Source organism: Passer domesticus, chromosome 3, assembly GCF_036417665.1.
Source record: "Passer domesticus isolate bPasDom1 chromosome 3, bPasDom1.hap1, whole genome shotgun sequence".
Taxonomy (NCBI): domain Eukaryota; kingdom Metazoa; phylum Chordata; class Aves; order Passeriformes; family Passeridae; genus Passer; species Passer domesticus.
Window position 1 is genome coordinate 61,925,991 of NC_087476.1, and position 17,584 is coordinate 61,943,574.

General features: G+C 41.3%; 1 protein-coding gene across 4 annotated transcripts in view; it reads right to left on the reverse strand.

Moving 5' to 3' along the window:
• The window catches only part of PHACTR2 (phosphatase and actin regulator 2), a 129,097-nt gene that overhangs the window by 94,867 nt on the left and 16,646 nt on the right, over positions 1-17,584 (reverse strand). Inside the window, exon 1 of one of the 4 annotated variants that reach the window (XM_064413485.1) lies at positions 5,624-6,051. The exons of 2 other annotated variants lie outside the window; for them this stretch is intronic. In XM_064413485.1, the coding sequence (XP_064269555.1) occupies positions 5,624-5,636 (13 nt within the window). In that variant the 5' untranslated portion in view covers positions 5,637-6,051. Of the gene's footprint in view, positions 1-4,755; positions 4,820-5,623; positions 6,052-17,584 lie in introns of those variants that run through there. One more of the 4 variants, XM_064413483.1, reaches the window with a different exon arrangement.

Below are 17,584 nucleotides of genomic sequence, written 5' to 3' on the forward strand. Positions count from 1 at the left end.
CCCCTCAGTTTTGGGGTTCAAAGCCCCTGGAACACAGGCTGGTTTTCTTGGAACAATTTGTGCCAATGCCTCTTAACACAACCTTTCCTTGTCTGGACTGATTTCTTGTACCGTCAAAATATTTGGCTCCTGCAATTTTGGTTTCATCCTTGCTAGCAGCATATGGAGAAGTGCTGCTTCTCAAATTTGGATTACTACTTCTGTACACAGCACTTGCTTCTTCACCATAGGTGGCAGTGATGATCCAGAGTGCAGAGCAGAGGTCTGAAGGCAGCAGGCCAAAAATGCCACACAACCAGCAGATGTAAACATAAGGCATGAACTCAGAACCAGATGGTTTGATGCTTGCCAGCTTTTACCAGAAAAAAAGAATCACAAATTATTTGTAAGTAAAATCAGTGTTATACCATCTCTCCACACCAGCTCGAGTTCATGCTGCTTCTCCATAAGAAGCACTGCAGCAGCTGGAATCCTTGCTTAAAATATCATGAGTGTGTGTTAGCACAGTGGAACCACAGCATTTCTGGCTAAAGAAAGCCATTTGAAGGAGGCTGGGTAGACTATCTCCACATTAGAAGATGCTCCATCATTTTAGTGCTACATGGTGTTTGGCTACCTCTAGTGCAAGTTCCTATGTAGTCATTCTATGTATAGAGACCTGAAAATAACACAGGGAGCAGCAGCATCACAAGGAAGTTTAATCCTCACAGAAATGTTTTCCAAGGTCATGGGTTTATAAGCACACTCTGCCAACTCCTGGGTAAAGGGGCAATAAACCATGAATAGTATTCTAAAATTACAACAAGAAATTCAACTTTCCAACAGACAGTGACCTGTGACACACTAGAGTGTTCACTTCAGACAGGGGCATGGGTGAAAATAGGAGGCAAATTAGAATACACAAGGTAGTATAAAGGAGTTGCTTATTGCTTTTTATTCTATTGTTCATGAGTAAACAATTTTGTGATCTATAGAACATGCTGAATGGACCCAACAAAAGAAACGTGGCATGGACAGCCCCATTTACATAAGAGTGGCACAGAGAAAGGAGGTGCTGTTGTCCCCTCTAAAAACACCTTCGCACTTGGGGAGAACATGGACAAAGTACCATCAAAGATCAGAAAACAGAAGCTGCCAAAGGATGTGACTGATTTTGCTGCTGGAGTTGGGAATTGTCTCAAGGGCTCACAAACCTGTGGTGACACTGCTGCCATCGCCATTGCAAGTGGTTTTGTGTTAATGGGTTTCCTAATTCATAGGGACAATTCAGACAGCTTAAGCCTTAGATGGCCAAAAGATTTCAGAGCCCTTTATGGGCAACAAATGAACCTTACAAATCACTGAGATTGTTATCTAGCCTAGTTCTGCACACAGATCAGCTCAGCTACATCAGAGGTTTTTGAACACTATGAATTGATGACAAATCAGGATCATAAACTGAAATCCTCCTCCTAGTTTTGTTCTGCCTGTTTTTTTTTTCTCCTCTGTATTTTAGAAAGATGCATCCTGTTTGCCTTGAAATAACAGGTAAGACATAACAAAGTGTCTGTAAGGTCAAATCCTCAACCAGCATTCAATCCCAGCAGTCTTCCATTTAAAGAGTGATAAATAAGTTCTATTGACTTACTGAAAGACAAAAATGACCACTTACTTCAAAAGCAAGGGAATTTCCATCCACAAATGGTTTCCTGTGTCTCCAACCCTTCCTGTCATGATGTCATGCAGATGGCCAAATTGATCACTTGCTATCCTCCCCATCCCACAGCATTTCAGGCTTCAAGTTAAAGTCTCACCTCGGTGGAAAGCTCTAAGTTTCACTATAGGTCAAATATAAAGTCTGTTGTTGCTATTGGATATTCCTCAGAGACAGGCTGTACAAGAGATGAGACCTCCAGTCCCTTTAAAACACATTTTTTACTTGAAGGCATAGCCTGCAGCCGCAGCTGCAGAACCTACATAATTCAGGGTAACAATTAACCACAGCTAGCTCATTACTGCTAAAATAATACCTCAAGTGCAAAGAAGTCATATAAATCCCCAAGAAACATGAAACAAGGCCTCCTGGTTTTGTTCACTACTGGCATGGCATGCATGACAGAGGACCTCACTACGGTGCCATTCACCCCCCTGAGATTCTTCCCCCAGGCCTTTGGCACTTCTCATTGGCATTCTTCTTGGTAAGAATGAGTGTACAAGACTTGTCTGCTTTAAGGTGCCTGTCCAAGCAGGACACAGCTGACAAGGAGCTCTGGGAAATGAGATGTTGCTGATCTCACTCCTTAAAGGAAATCCCCTGAAAATGCATCACTTGGGAGTACTTCTGTTTCCACAGCTTCTTTCTTCCTTCTACTCCATGTTTCTTGCTGTTTTTATACTTGCTTCCCTGCCCCCCACCCCGCTCCACCCCACAAGTTATTTCCAAACCTTCCTATTTTTAAAAAATGAGTTTTGTTACATCACTGCTGTCTCCAGGCTTGATGTGTTTGGCCCAAAGTAGATGTGTGCAGCAAAGCTGGAGCCCAGGACCTGCCAGTGGAGGCTGCTGGCTGCCCTCCCTGCCCAGAGCAGCAGGCAGCCTTGCAGCTGAATACCTGCAGACAGCCTGTCACAAACAGCTGATGCCAAAATAGGCAAAAAATACAACTAGAACTGTCCTGTTGTGCCCTACGCAGATGGATGAATATTTTATTGTTATTCCAGTAAGGGCTTTTAAAAGAATACACGAGACAACAATTATGTGGAGTTGTCTCGGTACACAGAATAAAAGAACAATTTACACTTAAAGGACAGGTCTTTTAAAATGAAAATATTGTTTCTAAACCCCACAAAATGACATCAACCATAACAGCTAAAAGTGTATACAGGTGACCTATTAGCAACACTGATCTTTTTAAATGACAGTTTTGGCCAGAAAATAATTTTAATGATGGCAGAGGAGAAGAGTGATAAATTACAGACATATTTCTGTTACGCGGAGCAGAAGATGGAGTTTTGCCCAACAATTATCCATGGTCTGATTTTGAAAGTCTCTTCAGCAGCATGATGAGTTTAATAACAGAGACCTGATTCACTGACACTGATACTAAATTGTTATTTCTAACACTCAGTAGCTAAAACACGCAGCTTTGCTAATATTCTGCAGTTCTGTATTGCCAGAAATAGCACCTCTCCAGGAAGAATTCGGGCAGGTATCCAGTTTATATACATCAGTGTGTTTACATTTTAGTTGGCAGACTGCTGAAGAACAAATTAATCAGGCAGTTGGGCTTAGGGATGCAAATAATCCTGCTGCTCCCTGATCTCATAAGTGTCCAGATGACACCACAAGGGTTTTCAAAGGTGCTCTCCCATCCCTCCAGATGTCAGGGGGATAGGCCAGATATACAGAGGTATTGAGCTGCACAGTCCCCACACTGGCATCCCAATTAAGGATCACGAGCCCTAAACATTCCTCTGCAGACCTGGCTGTGTTTACCCAGCACCCTGTAGGCTCTTTGGAGATGGATGTATTCCCAACACCACTCCAAGCTGGAAGTGGCTGGACTCTTAGAAGAGCTGCCTGGAGAAGGGAGCATGTCCATACCCCACGTGGGGCTGAAGTCCTCTGGGGGTTTGGAGCAAGCTGACCACAGGCAGCAGGAAGATCACTGGAAACCATGGAAGAACCAGGATCACATCCTTACCCTCTGCCATAATGTCTTCAATATGGCTTAGTTTCACCTGTTGTTGGGTTGGTTTGGGGCTTTTTTAAAAAAAAAATTAGATTTTAATTATTGCCCAAAAGGATTATTTTAACCAATTGTAAAATATTGGTATATAGGTTGTTTTCTAAAAATGGAAAGCATCAGTCACTGTTTCTGCATGAGAAAAAAATCTGGAGTTATTCAGCAAACTAATGTTATAAGAAGTGTTGAGAATAGATGGTAAGTTGTGCAGACATCAAGTCTTACTTATTTTAACTTTTTGCAGATAGTAACCAAACTGGATTCTTCCTTAGGACAAAAAACAAGCAAACAAAAACCAACCAACCAACCAACCAACCAAAAACCCTTAAAAACCCCCAAACAAAAAAATTCTCACACAAAAGAAAACCTGTTTCTATGGTTTTCAGACACCAGCTTCCCTCTTCATCCCCCCAAAACTGGCCTTTAAATAAGTATGACTCATTCTAGAACAGATTCTTATAGCTGGATTAAAGTGGTATCTCCATCAAGTCTTCAATAGTGTTAGTTGTTGATGCTGAAGAGTGTAAAAAACCCGGAGGAATTAGCAGCTCTGCCTGCCAGGGTATCTCTTACCCACAGACATTCTGTGTCACAGAGCAGGAATCCTTCTCCTCCAGCAGAAAATTCTGCCTCGTCATGCAATATCAAGCTTAAGTCATTATCGTTTATTAAGTTAAGACTTCTTAAAAGCTAGCCAAAGCACCAAGTGCAAAGATTATTGTTAATCTTATTTATTTCCAAAAATTAACATTTTACTACGACCATGCCAGGTTTTTAATATGTAATTTTCCATGATGTTACATTTTAAATTCTAGAATTTTTTTTTTTTTTTTTTTTTTTTAAGTCCTGGACTTTATAGAAATTAAGGCAGCAAGACCATTTTATCTGTTTGTCACAGAAGTTGATAACGATACATGTGAGATAAGAATGACCTGGACAGCTTAGCAGACATAAGCAAGAGTTTTGTTTCTAATATTAAAAAAAATGAAAACAAACCACCCACAACCTCCCAAAAATCACCGAAACCTACCGTAGAATAATACATACTGTAAGGTGATTGTCACTTTTAAGGTCAACATTAGACAAATCTGATGAGCTGAGCAGGTTTCAAAGGGCACTGAATCTGCTGCTTGTGTCTCCGAATATGTATTGCACTAGTACCAATAAATCTGTGAGATCTTGACATGTTCAAGTTTCACAGCAGTCAAAGCAGCATGCAAAATACCTGTCCCAAAAAGCTCCTTTTTCCTCTGCCTTGTGATACAAGGTAATGCAAAAGGGGAATGCAAATAACGCATTTCATCACCGATGTAATGAAGTGTGCTCCCCCTTAGAAACCGTGAAGTGCATTATTTGGGATGAAAATGCATGATCTAAAGTGGGAACATCAAAGAAAATAAAAAGTGCAAATATATTCAGTATTTTATGTACCAAATATGAAAGAGAATAAGGCATTATTCAGAGAAAACAGAGCCAGCTTAAAATAAGACAGATGGGAGCTAAACATTATCTACTTTTTGTCAGGTTTATTAGTTACCTATCCACACCTATTTCAAACTGTGAGAGATATTTCTCTCTGAAGTACATTCATTTTCCCTTCCTGCCACATTTCGTGCATATAGCTTCCAAAATAACACTGAATACCTTAAAAAGGCAGATCCTACATTACAGTTTAGATACACATTTCCAGGAAACAGCGCAGAAAAAAAATCAGACTGCTAAGGGGTTAACAACCTAAGTGTGTCACATTTTAGACATAAAAATTTGCTTTAATAAAGGACATTTAAAAGGAAGAAGCCACAGAGGCTAAAGAAACACATCTCCTGCAGCAAGTGAGAGAGGATGCAAACGAACCCCGGAGCTCCACAAAGAATGAAGATCTGCTTTATTCCACTTACCGGTATTGTCCATTATTCCCTCTCGGCACTCAGAAAGAGCAGTTCCCCAGAAAAGCAGCCGGCACGGTCTCAGGCTCCCTAATGAAGCTGGCTGCCCTTCTCCTGGTTATTAGACCTTGCTGGCAGTCAGAGCATACTTCATGTACTGACTGCAGTAGACATCACCAGGAAATTTATATCTCCAAGGATGACAAACAGCCATTAGCTCCATTATAGGCTGATTAAGATTGTGTGAGCCTATCAAGTAGATACGTAAATCCCCCAGGGTTTTACATCTATGGGGGGAAAACAAAAGAACTCCTAGCCTATAATACTGAACATTTGTTTCTGAAAAGTAAAAGTAATGCTTATCAGGAGAGGTTTAATGGGTAAGAAAGCAAAACCTTAAATACAAAAGGGATTTATTACTAAGCAAAGGGCTGTTATTTATCAGTGACGCAACAGCAAAAGTTTTAGGGAAAAAAAAAGGGGGAGGAATCTGTGGCTGAGAAAGTGTTAGGTTAGGCTACAATTTGAGCCATTAGCTTTGGCTGTGCTCTAAATCCTGCAAGTTCTGCACCTGATGTTCTCTACATCAGGTGTTCTCCTTTTTGTGAGAAACACAGTAGATGTGCTTATCTCTGAATGCATATCAATATATTAGTGTCCTGGAAACATACATTATTATAGTGCTCATAGCTGAATGTAAGGAAAGGGTGAAAAGTAGCTACAGGGCTTTACTTCTTTTAAAGTCAAAGTAAAAAACACTGGATGCTGGAGGGATTGGGCTCAGCAAAATCTGAGTGACATGCTGAAGTGAAGAAGTATTAATTCTAAATTTCCCATATCACCTGAGACTCTGAAGAACAGGCTTTTCCCTCACAAAAGTAAACAAACAAACAAACAAACAAACTCAGTTTAGACTCATAAAAATGTCCTTGTACCAGGATATTAGGGTTCCATCCCCTGTTTTGGAACTGATTTGCTGTGTAACCCTAAACCAGGCATTTTGCGCCACAGTGTTTGCTCGCTGGTGACAGGGGCACCATCACACACATGGCCTTTAGTGAAAGAGAGTGCCACAAAGTACTGACACTTCATAAATGCTGCACAGTGTTTTCTCAGTATTTGTACTTTCCATTAGATAATTCACTCCAATCCTCTTTATTGCAATGGAGAAAGAATACAGGTTTTTTATGTCTCCATTATATTGACCCTCTGCCTCACAGCATCACATGAGCAACAAAATATATTTTCAATTCATCACCCCTTAAATGTCCCCTTGACGTAATCTGTCTTTTAAAAAATTTAAATAAAAAGACTGTTGCAGCCCTGATCTATTTACACTGATTAAGAAGTGGAAAGAATCAATGGCTGAGAGCTAAAGTCATCAGCAAGAATGGAGAATATCTAGGGCACACTGGATATATTTTGTATTTCCAGAAAGGAAGAGCTTGGAGAGCTAAGGAGAGACTAAAGATTAGAGATCTGTCACACTTCATATTAAGCTTCTATTTATAAGTGGCTTATGAAGAGCTTATAAAAAATAGAAGTTAGCATAAGCATGTTTGCATTAGTACATGTCACAGATAGCTACAACCACACTAATACAAAGGGTTAAAGATGGCCAGTAAGGAGCTTATTCATTTGCTAGATCCTGTATCAGTTAATGACAATTGATTAATGTGCCAATTTGGGTAATTGGTTAATGTGCATTTGGTGAAATCTAGTTGCAGAGGAGCACTAAACTGGAGGCTGTGTGATGACCATCTGATAAAGGCAATCACTTTTCTCCAGCTCCTCTGTGGGAAAGAGCTGCCTGTAGAGTGCTGGGCTCCTGCAGAAAAGAGAAAAAGCACGGGCTCTTGGTGTGTCTTTAAAGCCCCATGTGTCCTGGAGAGAGCTGGGGGATGTACTGCAGCACTGGCAGAATGCTCAGGAGAGAAAGGCAGAGGAGTGTGCCTTTGTGCTAGGGTGCTACTGCTCCACTATGGAGCCAACCAAGGGAACAGCAAGCTGCCTGTGTGAAAAGAAGAGATGGCTTGGTTTTGAGATGGGGCTCTGCAGAACTGCAAATCCTACAGGTGCCTGAGCTCAAATAGCACTGTGGGATGGTGACAAAGCCGCTGCAGGGCAGAAGGACAGATATCTTAAATCCCACCAAGTATGCAAATATCTTGTGCTGACTAAAACTAAGAGAGATTGGCTTTGAATCCAACTTGTTTGTTTTGAGTTTCACTGGAAGCTGGAAATGGGGAGCTCTGCACTTGAGAGGCCACCAGGCAATGGTGCAGCTGTAGGAAACCAGTCCTGACCCTTGTGGCTGGGGAATGCAGGTGGCTAACTCCCCCTGCCAGAGACCCCAAAGGAAGATGCAAAGCTGCACCTTCACAGACCTCAAGGAAGTGAAGAGCTCCAGACAGTGACTATTTCTGTGTGCAGAGCAGTCCTAGTGTGAGTGTCACGGCTGAACCTCAGCTGCAGGGCAGGTGGGCTTCATGGTGTCCTTCAGGGGGCTGGTCCCCCAGTCACACAGATGAGAAGACCTACAGGAGCACACCACAGCTCCCTTCCTGCCCACATGCACACGTTTCCTTCCAAGGATGCCCTGGAAGAGGAGAATATGTACCCAGGTCCCTGCCTAACATGCAATTCAGATTCACATCTTCAAGTCAGCTAAGGATCAGGATTGTAAGGTGCTAGCTGGAGTATGGGAAGTCCCAAGTGTAACAGCTTGATAAAGCATTGAATTTGGGTGCTTCATCATGGCTGTGTGACAGAACTGTTAATGAAATTAACTGTTATTGGAATTTATTAACTCTTGCAAACTAACTATAAATGGAAATTTCATACGGTGCAGCTATAGGAAATTTCATATGGCCTGATGTAAATCTCCTCCATTTGAACCAAAAGTATCTTACCAGGAAACTTCAAAAAAGAGAAAGCTTTACAAAATATGTGAATTGGGGGGGGGGGGTGGGGTGTGTTAAATAAATTATAGGTAATTGGATTACTGCGTAGAAATCAACAGATGTGTATGATCAAATGCCATTGTCACAGGATTAAAGCAATGTTGGCCTGACTGAACATGGGAGAAAAGAAAGATACAGGTAATAGAAGAAATTCAACAAGGAGAATGTGATTGTTATTTAGAAGTAAAATATACACATATTCCAGGCATTCATTTACTTAATTTGTGAGTACAGAGCAATCCCACTACAATACACAGTTGCATGACACAAAAATGACTCTGTCTTTTTAAGGACAATTTTAGGTAAGGGCTAAGAAGATCAGATCTGCACAGATGCAAAGCTCTCTGTTTGTCTGCAAAAATCTCACACTCCACCAGACAGTATCCTGGTTTTCTTCACCTGTGAGGTGGTCCTGTCTAACAATCCATTTCAGCCATAGGCACTGAAGACCTGGGCTCAATTCCTTGCTCATCCTGACTTTGTGCAGACTCCTCCAACATCTGACCTAGGAACAGCTTGTACTGTGCTCGCTTCCCACACCTCAGCCGTGTGAGGATAAACATACTGGAGGTTGTGTGAGACCCCAGTGCAGAACTAGGAGCTGATGAAGTCACTAACCCAGATAACCAGGGCCAACCCCTGGAGAAGAAACCATTACAGGCTACATTAGTAGCACTGCTAATTACACAGAACCCTAACGATCCTGCTCTCCAATATACCTGATGTACACAGCCTGCTGCAGCAATGACATTTCACTCCCAGGAAAATCAATGGGGATTCACGGAAGCACAGAAATCTGCCCAGGTGAGCAGCAAATAGAGAAATCAGGGTAAACAGAGACCTCAGTGCCCAGCCATCAAAAACACTTAGAGTTGACAAACCTGCAGAATCGATGGACAGCTTCAGTTGTGGTGTTTCCAATCATGACAGAGATGCCGAAGAACACATTTAGAAAATGTGAAGTCTGGCTCTGTTCAATGCACATTTGTCACTGCAAAGATCTGATTCTGTGAGATGCCATTTTGGGCAAAATGTTTCACTTCCCTTTCACTGTGTCTGTTTCTTCCCACACAGGAATCATCAGGCAGGTGTCTCTGGGATAAGCTACACTTGTTTTTAGATGCTGTGGGTTTGAATAGTCATCGTCAATACTCTAAATAGACAACTTCATGAAATCCTTGTAAGTATCCACCAAGCCCCAGGGCAACAGCTGTGCTGAGTACAATGTAGCCCTCCAGAAGGTATTTCCTTCTCTGAAGGGCCCGTCCATCCAGCAATGGTGAGGTGGTTTCACTGGGAGGGAGGGAGGGAGGGAAGGACACTTTGAGAAAGTAATGGAATGACAGCAAAAGATCTGTACTCTGCTACAGACATATCCCAGTATTTCAGTCAGTAACAGAGATTGGCACTTGTCACTAAGTGGCTTTGAACTGCACCAAAATCTGGAATTAGTAACATGTCTATAAATACAAAGTTGATAGATACGTATTCTTCAGGCTTTATGGGTATGAAAACCATCTCTGGCACGTTCTTGAAAATTGCAAGGCAAAAGGAAAAACCTCTTGTGGATATGCTGGGCAGTATGCATGGAATAGGCTTCCCTGGGTAGGGGCTGAGGATTTGGCAAAATGAAGAAGCAACCTCTAGCAGAAGCCTTTCCTGAGCCTTCCCAGCATTGTTGGGAAAAGGTTTTGCCAAATGCCTTTTCTGTGCCTTGCAGAGGCAGAAGCGTTTGAGAGCAGGACAGCTACGAGGATGCTCTTTTCCCAGGAAGAAGCTCCAGTTCAACCTGGAAACATTGTCAATACCAGCTGTAAGTGCAGAGAGTGCTCTGTTTTGCTGAGCAAACAGCAGGAGCCTCTTGTTCCCCAGGAAGACTTTATCCTTGAACAGCCTGGGCAGATGCAGTGGTTCTGACTCTTGCTGAAAGCTGCAAGGGGAGAAGCAACACCTCTGAAGTCAACAGATTTAAACTGAGAAAACAAGTAGAGAGTGGGATCCAGACAGCAATATGGGGTCGTTGTAGGAGGGGAGTTTCACAGCACAGATGGGTTTTCAGAGGGTGCAGGAAGGGCTGGGCGTGTGCTGAGCTCGGTGCAGAGAGGGTGGCAGGGCTGAGTGAGAGGAGAGACAGGGAAAGTGGGAGGGGAAAGCAGGGACATGGGGACAGGTCAAGAAAGAGGTTTCAGCATATCATAAAGAGGGCAGCTCAGCAGGAGATAAAAGCACGGACAAGAAAAACATCTCTAAGTACTTCATTATTTAAGAAAATTGTAACTGTTTTTCTGAATCCTGAATTTTAGTGAATTCATGTCTACAAAGCAGCATGGTATATGTTCAGTTTGAAATACCTGGAAAAATAAACACAAGGTTTTCCTCTTTTGCTTTCTCACTCATTCCTTGATGGAGGCTTTGCATGTGCTTAACTGCCTACCCAGCCCTGGAAATCTCAAGATGATTTCTTGGATTTGGATATGCTTGAATGAATTTTGGCATGGCCAATAGTAAATATATATAAACTCTGTGCTGGTGTCACCATGAGCACAGCTGCATGGCTGATGATGGGGGCCTCACAAACAAGATGTCTAATGGCTTCAAGTATTTTTACTACTATTAAACCAGCTCAGAATTATCGGCAGGCCGTCTGCCTTCAGAAAACAATTTCATCTACTCAGAGTCAGGTCTAATTGACATGCTGGTAAGAGTGCCTCAAGTCTCAGACTTGTCTGTGCTCCATCCTCCCTCGTAGCCAGCCATTACTTCTGCATCACTTGCTCCTCTTCCCTTGTCTTGCTCTCTCATGAGCACACGTCCCCACACAAGCTGGGCTGTGGTTATTCCTCTGTGTCCTGCCCTTACTGTAAGTCAGACCCTCAGACTGTGCCATGTACCAGCTTGTACAGAGCCAAGGCTGGCTGCTACAGAGGGAAGTTCTGTAGATCTGAAACTGCCACTCGTCTTCCACTGAACTGCCAAGCATTTGCTGTCAGAATCAAAATATGCCCTTCTGCTTGCTTTTTACAGTCTCCCAAAACTGGAAATTACTTTGAAAAGCAAATGGCTGCCAAAGGGGCTAGGGCTATGATTTGGGAAGGTCCAGAAGATGTATTTTCCCCTCTGTCACAGAAAACTGGGTAAGTGTTCCAGGTGAAAGGCTAAAAGACCTGGGTAGCCATTTACAGTGCTTGGCGTGGGTGTTCATGCATTAATATAACATATTGCTCACATAAATGAATTCTGTCAAGCAAACTGAAATAACCTCTCTCCCTTTCTCTTTAAATATCACAAACAAATGCTTTGAAATGAGTTACCATTCCTATGGAAACAGAGATGAGCTCCAATCAAAACCTTACCTCATGGCATGGCCTTTGCTACCCAGACTGCTAAATCAGGTATAGAAAATAGGGAAAATCCATTCAAAATAAGAACTTTTAAGTGTAATTTTAAGGTATCAGGCTGCTATAATCCTCATTATTATATGATTATAACAAGGAATAAAAAATTTGCTTCCACATGTCAACAGAAATAGTTCGAAACTCAAACTCAAACTCCATTTTATGAGCTGTGGGCTTTTCACACCTGAGCCAGACAGTTACAGAGCTGTTACAAAATGTTCTGGCTTTGGAAATCTAGTAACATCTTTAAATATTCTGAAACCATTAGGAGATTTGACCAGACCGAGTATTTGCCTCAGAGCAGATTTGCTGCAGAGAGGCCAGGCTGAAGCTCTGCATGCAGGGACAGCCAGTTTTGGATCCCACATTGTCCCTGTCTCGGTCACGCTGAGGCTGCTGTGGCAACACCTCCATCTCAGCATTTGGCTTCATCAGGATGGCAATGCAAGCAAAAATACTTCAGCCTTCTACTGCAATGTGAAAAGTGAGCACACTTTTGAGTCATTGGGGCCAGGGCACCAAAGAGAAACAAAATGCCTTTTACTCTGTCAGTGGAAGTTCCAAAAAAAACTGATCAAAAACTGAGACTAAGCACGTTCAAGTAAAAACATGTATCTATTGCAACAGCAAATGTGATTAAGTTACCAAGGCTATCAGTGGATTTTCTTTCTCTGGAGGTTATCTCATCAGGACTAGATGTCTTCTGGATGAAACACAAATCACTGAGCTCAACAAAAGTGTTAATGGGCATAATTTAAGGGCTTGTATCACACAAATCAGACCTAATAACCCCTCTGGCATTAGTGCCATGAATCCATGTAAAAAGGTCAGTTTTCATTGTCCTTGCTTAAGTGAAATGTCAGACCTTTATCATGTCTTAATGACTGCATACAATAGATTTATAGAATAAATAGATTTATAAATAGATTTATGGAACATTTTACCATGCTCCTTATCTCGGGACCTTCTTCTTACCTTCTGCCCCCCACTTTTCCTCTTGTGTCATCTGCAGATTTTTCTCTTGCAATCTTACATACAATAAAAAGAGAGGGAATTTAACCTCACTGAAAGGCATAAACATATCTCTGTGTCCATTTTCCCTTAAAATCTCCTAACAGATAATCCAGTAAAGAACAAAAAAGGAAAAACAGTATATCCTGGTCTGAGGATCTGAAGTGATACCAACTTACAGTGAAGCCAACAGCAAAACTTCCACTTAATCAGGCCAGGACTTTGGACATAAAACATGCGGCCACATTTATGTTAAGGATAGGGAAGGTTCTGGGTGTTTCAGTTTGTTTTAAGTAATGTGAGTGAAAATACATAAATAAAGTCTGAGGCAATGGAATGGAAGACTGCATTTAAGATATTTATTGGCATTTGTCTTAACCCTGTCTCCCAGCTGAAGTAAAATTTAGGCAAGGAAGAGCTAGATAATGATCACTTAAATGTCAAATGCCACCCTTAGGAAAACGAACAAATAAATACCAAGAAAAAAAAAGGTTTTCAAACTCCAAAGGCTGACAAACAACTGCGAGTGTGCAGTGATGTGCTGTACATGATGCACTGTACATTTAGCCAGACAAACTTGACCGTCTCTTTGGAGGTCAGTGTTTTGTAACTTGGTTTGTGAGACACAAATCCGAGCAGACATAAACTGGAAACAAGCAGAGGACACACCTGACAAGATGCACTAGAGAGAGGTATAACTTCAGCTTGTTACCTTGCTGTCTCTTGCCTCCTGGCACTGCTAGTTATCATACAGATCTTGCCACTAACCTGTATTGCTTTTGAACTCCATAGTGCACATTATTGAAGTAAAATCCATCATCCAGAAGTGACCATCAAATAAAGGACCACTCCTAGGTTGCAGACAGATATTCTGCAATAGCTGGAAAGGAAAATGGCAGGAGAGCCTAACTAAAGCAGAGTGAAAAACACTGCTTGAACGTGTTTTCCTAAATTACTTTTAAAAATATCTCTTTATCCATATTTATCTATTAATTTACTATTTATTTTACCATATTGGGACTGCATTCTCACTTAATTAATCACAACTTCTGTGCCACATAGAAGGGACTTGCTTTACATACCCATAGCCCAAGCTATGTTATGCACATGAGCAATCCATATCTGTACAAGGTCTCAAGGAATTACATCTCATCTCTTCAAGCTCAGGGTTACTATTACTTCAGTCCATGGGTTTCCATGGAGTTGCAATGATTGCTTTCCTCCTTCACTGGCAGGATCTCAACCTGAATGGGCTGTGTAACTCTAAAGAGTGCCCAGCATGCCTGAGTGGGGTCTGTCCGTCTGTGTTCCGCAGTGGAGACCCCTGAAACAAAACATCTTTTTTTCCCATATCCATTTCTCCTGCTCTTTCCTGACTCAAAGGGAGAGATTTATGATTGAGAAGTTTGTCTGCATCATCAACCCCCTCAAGGGATCCAGCTGGACTAGAATCACAGCTCCAGATATTGTACAAGGTGCCTCACACTCGCACCAAAGGATATTTCTTTTAAATGACTAACAGTCAGAGATTGACTTCACGTATTCAAGTGCAGAAAGTGGGGTGAATTGATTGCTGGTGTATGTGTAATTTAACTCTCAGCACTCTGGTCAGTTACAGGAATGTCTGATCAATCTGACTTCTGCTCAGCTCCCGTCCTGAACCACTTTAGGTGCCACAGAGAGGACCACGTTAGCTTGTGCAGCTTGATGATATTCTAATACCAGCAACAAAATAGGTCCAAATGCACCTCAAAGGTACTGAGAGGATGGGTATATTTTAATTACTATAAAACACACATTTTACCTGCAGAATCTCATTAACAACGCCAGTTATTTTAATCTTGTTTGGTAGCTAGTGTGCTTGCCAGAACTTACTGTAAAATGTGTGTGACAAACACAGAGCCTCGCTGATATCAGCAAAGTACATCAGGCAAACTGGCAAGCTGGAGATGTGCCACATGCAGGTGTTGGGAAAACATGCATTAGAAAGAGTTTGCTTCCACTGAATGAATAGACAAGGCAAATATTTTCCATTTCAGGATGTTACTGTGTCACCATGGACTGTACTTTTGTTAGGCCACAGCTAGCCAGTATAGCAGAAGTGAAACCCTGGAGTAATTTCAGGTAATAATGCTAATAATTCTGCACCCCAAACCTTTTTATTCTGAGTCAAAACTCCAGTTGTACTCCACTGTAGCATGGAGCCAAAGGATAAACTACTGTTTATACAACAACATAAAAACTTCCAGTGCTGGAAGGTGCACGACAATGAAACCAACAATATGTTGTAAATCTGGCTCAGACTGCTTAGTTGCTTTGCACAGAAGATGTTCTTTGCATATCTGGGGAAGAAAGGCAGGAAGACCAGAGAATTTGGCCAAAGAGGCAACAAGGAAGCCAGGGGAACTCTAGAAATACACACCAAGGAAAACCTATGAGCAAACACCAGCTGAAAAAGCCTGTGCTGCTGACACGGAAATGATGTCCTTTTGTTTGACTCTTGCTGGTTTTGGGAAACAGACTTTGTGTATTAACAGATGAAGAAATTGAAGACATTTCTGTTTCTATTATCAGTTTGTCATCCTAAGCAAAACAGCACATAAAGTTGTGTGAAAGTTCAAAAGGGGTCAGATCCACATGGCAAATTGGTTTTTGAAGGTTCTCTCCTTCCTTAGCTGTTACCCAAACCACCCTGTTTATTGTAACATGCCTTTCACCTAGGCATCCCTTCCCAGGGTGTCATGCAAGGCCATTCAATCCCTTTTGTGGCAAGCAAGTCAGCGCTCTTTTCCTGGAGTGGTAATAAGATGTAAAAAGAACTCCAAAGTGACATTTGTATGGCATTGTTCCTTTTCTTTTCCCCTTACAATAGCACCCACTGGCAGTTGCAGTACCTATTTTGTGCACAATCTGGGATGCTGCAATTAACTTCTGAACACAGGTCTTTCCATAAAAGCATCAACAAAGGGGTAGGAAGAGAAATTATGTATCCTGTTTCATTTAGTTCTAAAAATAACAACATTTCATCAAGAACATGATGCTTGAATTTGCCTGGAGAGCATATTTAGATGCTGCAGGGAAAGGTGCCCTCTTGAGAGCAAGAAGAAAAGGCTCACTAAAGCTGGTGGTTGAGTATTTCAGAGCTATGTTTCCCTTCTCTTTGCAGGGTGGTGAGAAGTTTAAGCTTCTTTCCTTCAATAAGAAAGAGAATATTATAGAAGGATGCTGACAGAAAAATATTTGAATTATTTTTATTAATAGTGGTTTGATTATTAAAATGTAATGAATGTGAAATAGCTAATTATTTTACTACTATTGTATTTTTCTTTTGTTGCTGTCAGCCAGGACAATGGGATTACAATGAAGATTGTTTCCTCTTTGATTCCCCATTTTCCATCTTGGTTTTAAAGCACAGGTGTGCTGTCTTTCAACAATTTCCTTCCTCCAATTTGCATTCAGTTTAGCAGTGTGGATAAATGGCACAATCACATGCAGTCTTAATCTCACAACTCTTCCATTCTCTACTTCTTCTCTCAGTTTGCAGCCTTCAAGTCTGACAAGCCCCCCAAACTACAAGTATTTTGATGAAGCCTTGGAATGGTACATTTCTTGTGGTAGTTTCAGCATTTCTCCAAAGCAGTTTTTCAAATATCTTTAAATCCTTTGCAAAAACTTAGTATTGGACATAAATTACTTGACAATAACTAACGTCTCAAGTGGCTTGGAATTTTACCTGGATTTTGACAATGTTTTCTTTATGCACCCTAGTTATATGAAAATCAAACCAAAGGAGGAGAATGTCAATTGACAGAAAGCTGTATTACCTCTTTGCTTAAATTTGTCAAGAGCATTTTGACTCCCAGTGCTATACTATCCAGTGCTTCTTCCTTTTCCTGGCTTGGCAATAGCTACAAAATTTGCAAGGATGTTCTGTAATCCTACATTCAAATCAGAACTGAAGCATTGAGTAAGAGCTGGGCCAGGGACTGTCCCGTGAAAGATCCAGCAGGAGATGCCCTTTTGGACTGAGAGAAAACTACAGATACATATTTTTGAGAGCAATTTATCAAACTGTTGTACACTTACTTCATGAAGATAACATCTAGGCCATGTTTCCATGACAGTGATTTCTGTACTAGACCTGTCCACAAATACAGGACAAGTTTAATAATTACATTTCTATTTTATAAAGGAAATGTCAATTGAAATAGATAATCATTAATGTACTTAGCCAGAACATGAAGATTCTCTGCTACATATCTCCCAAAAGTTTTTAGGTCCAAATCAGGAATGAAACCCTTTGTAAGTAGTCCAAACAGTTAATCTAAAAGGAAGAATTCAGGTATTATGTTGTTCTAAGGTTGCAACAAGCAATGTAGTAGACCACCCTATTAACTGTATCTTTAGGTCAATGTTTATGTGAATCCAAACCAGATTAGTGCATAATTTTAAAATTCATTTAAAAACCCAGATCAATCAACCAACCAACAAAAAAGCCTAAACTAAACAAACAAACAAAAACCCCAAAACAAAACAACAACAAAAACCTCCACACAACAACCCCCCCCCCCCCACCCCGCAATACCAAAAAACCAACCAAACAA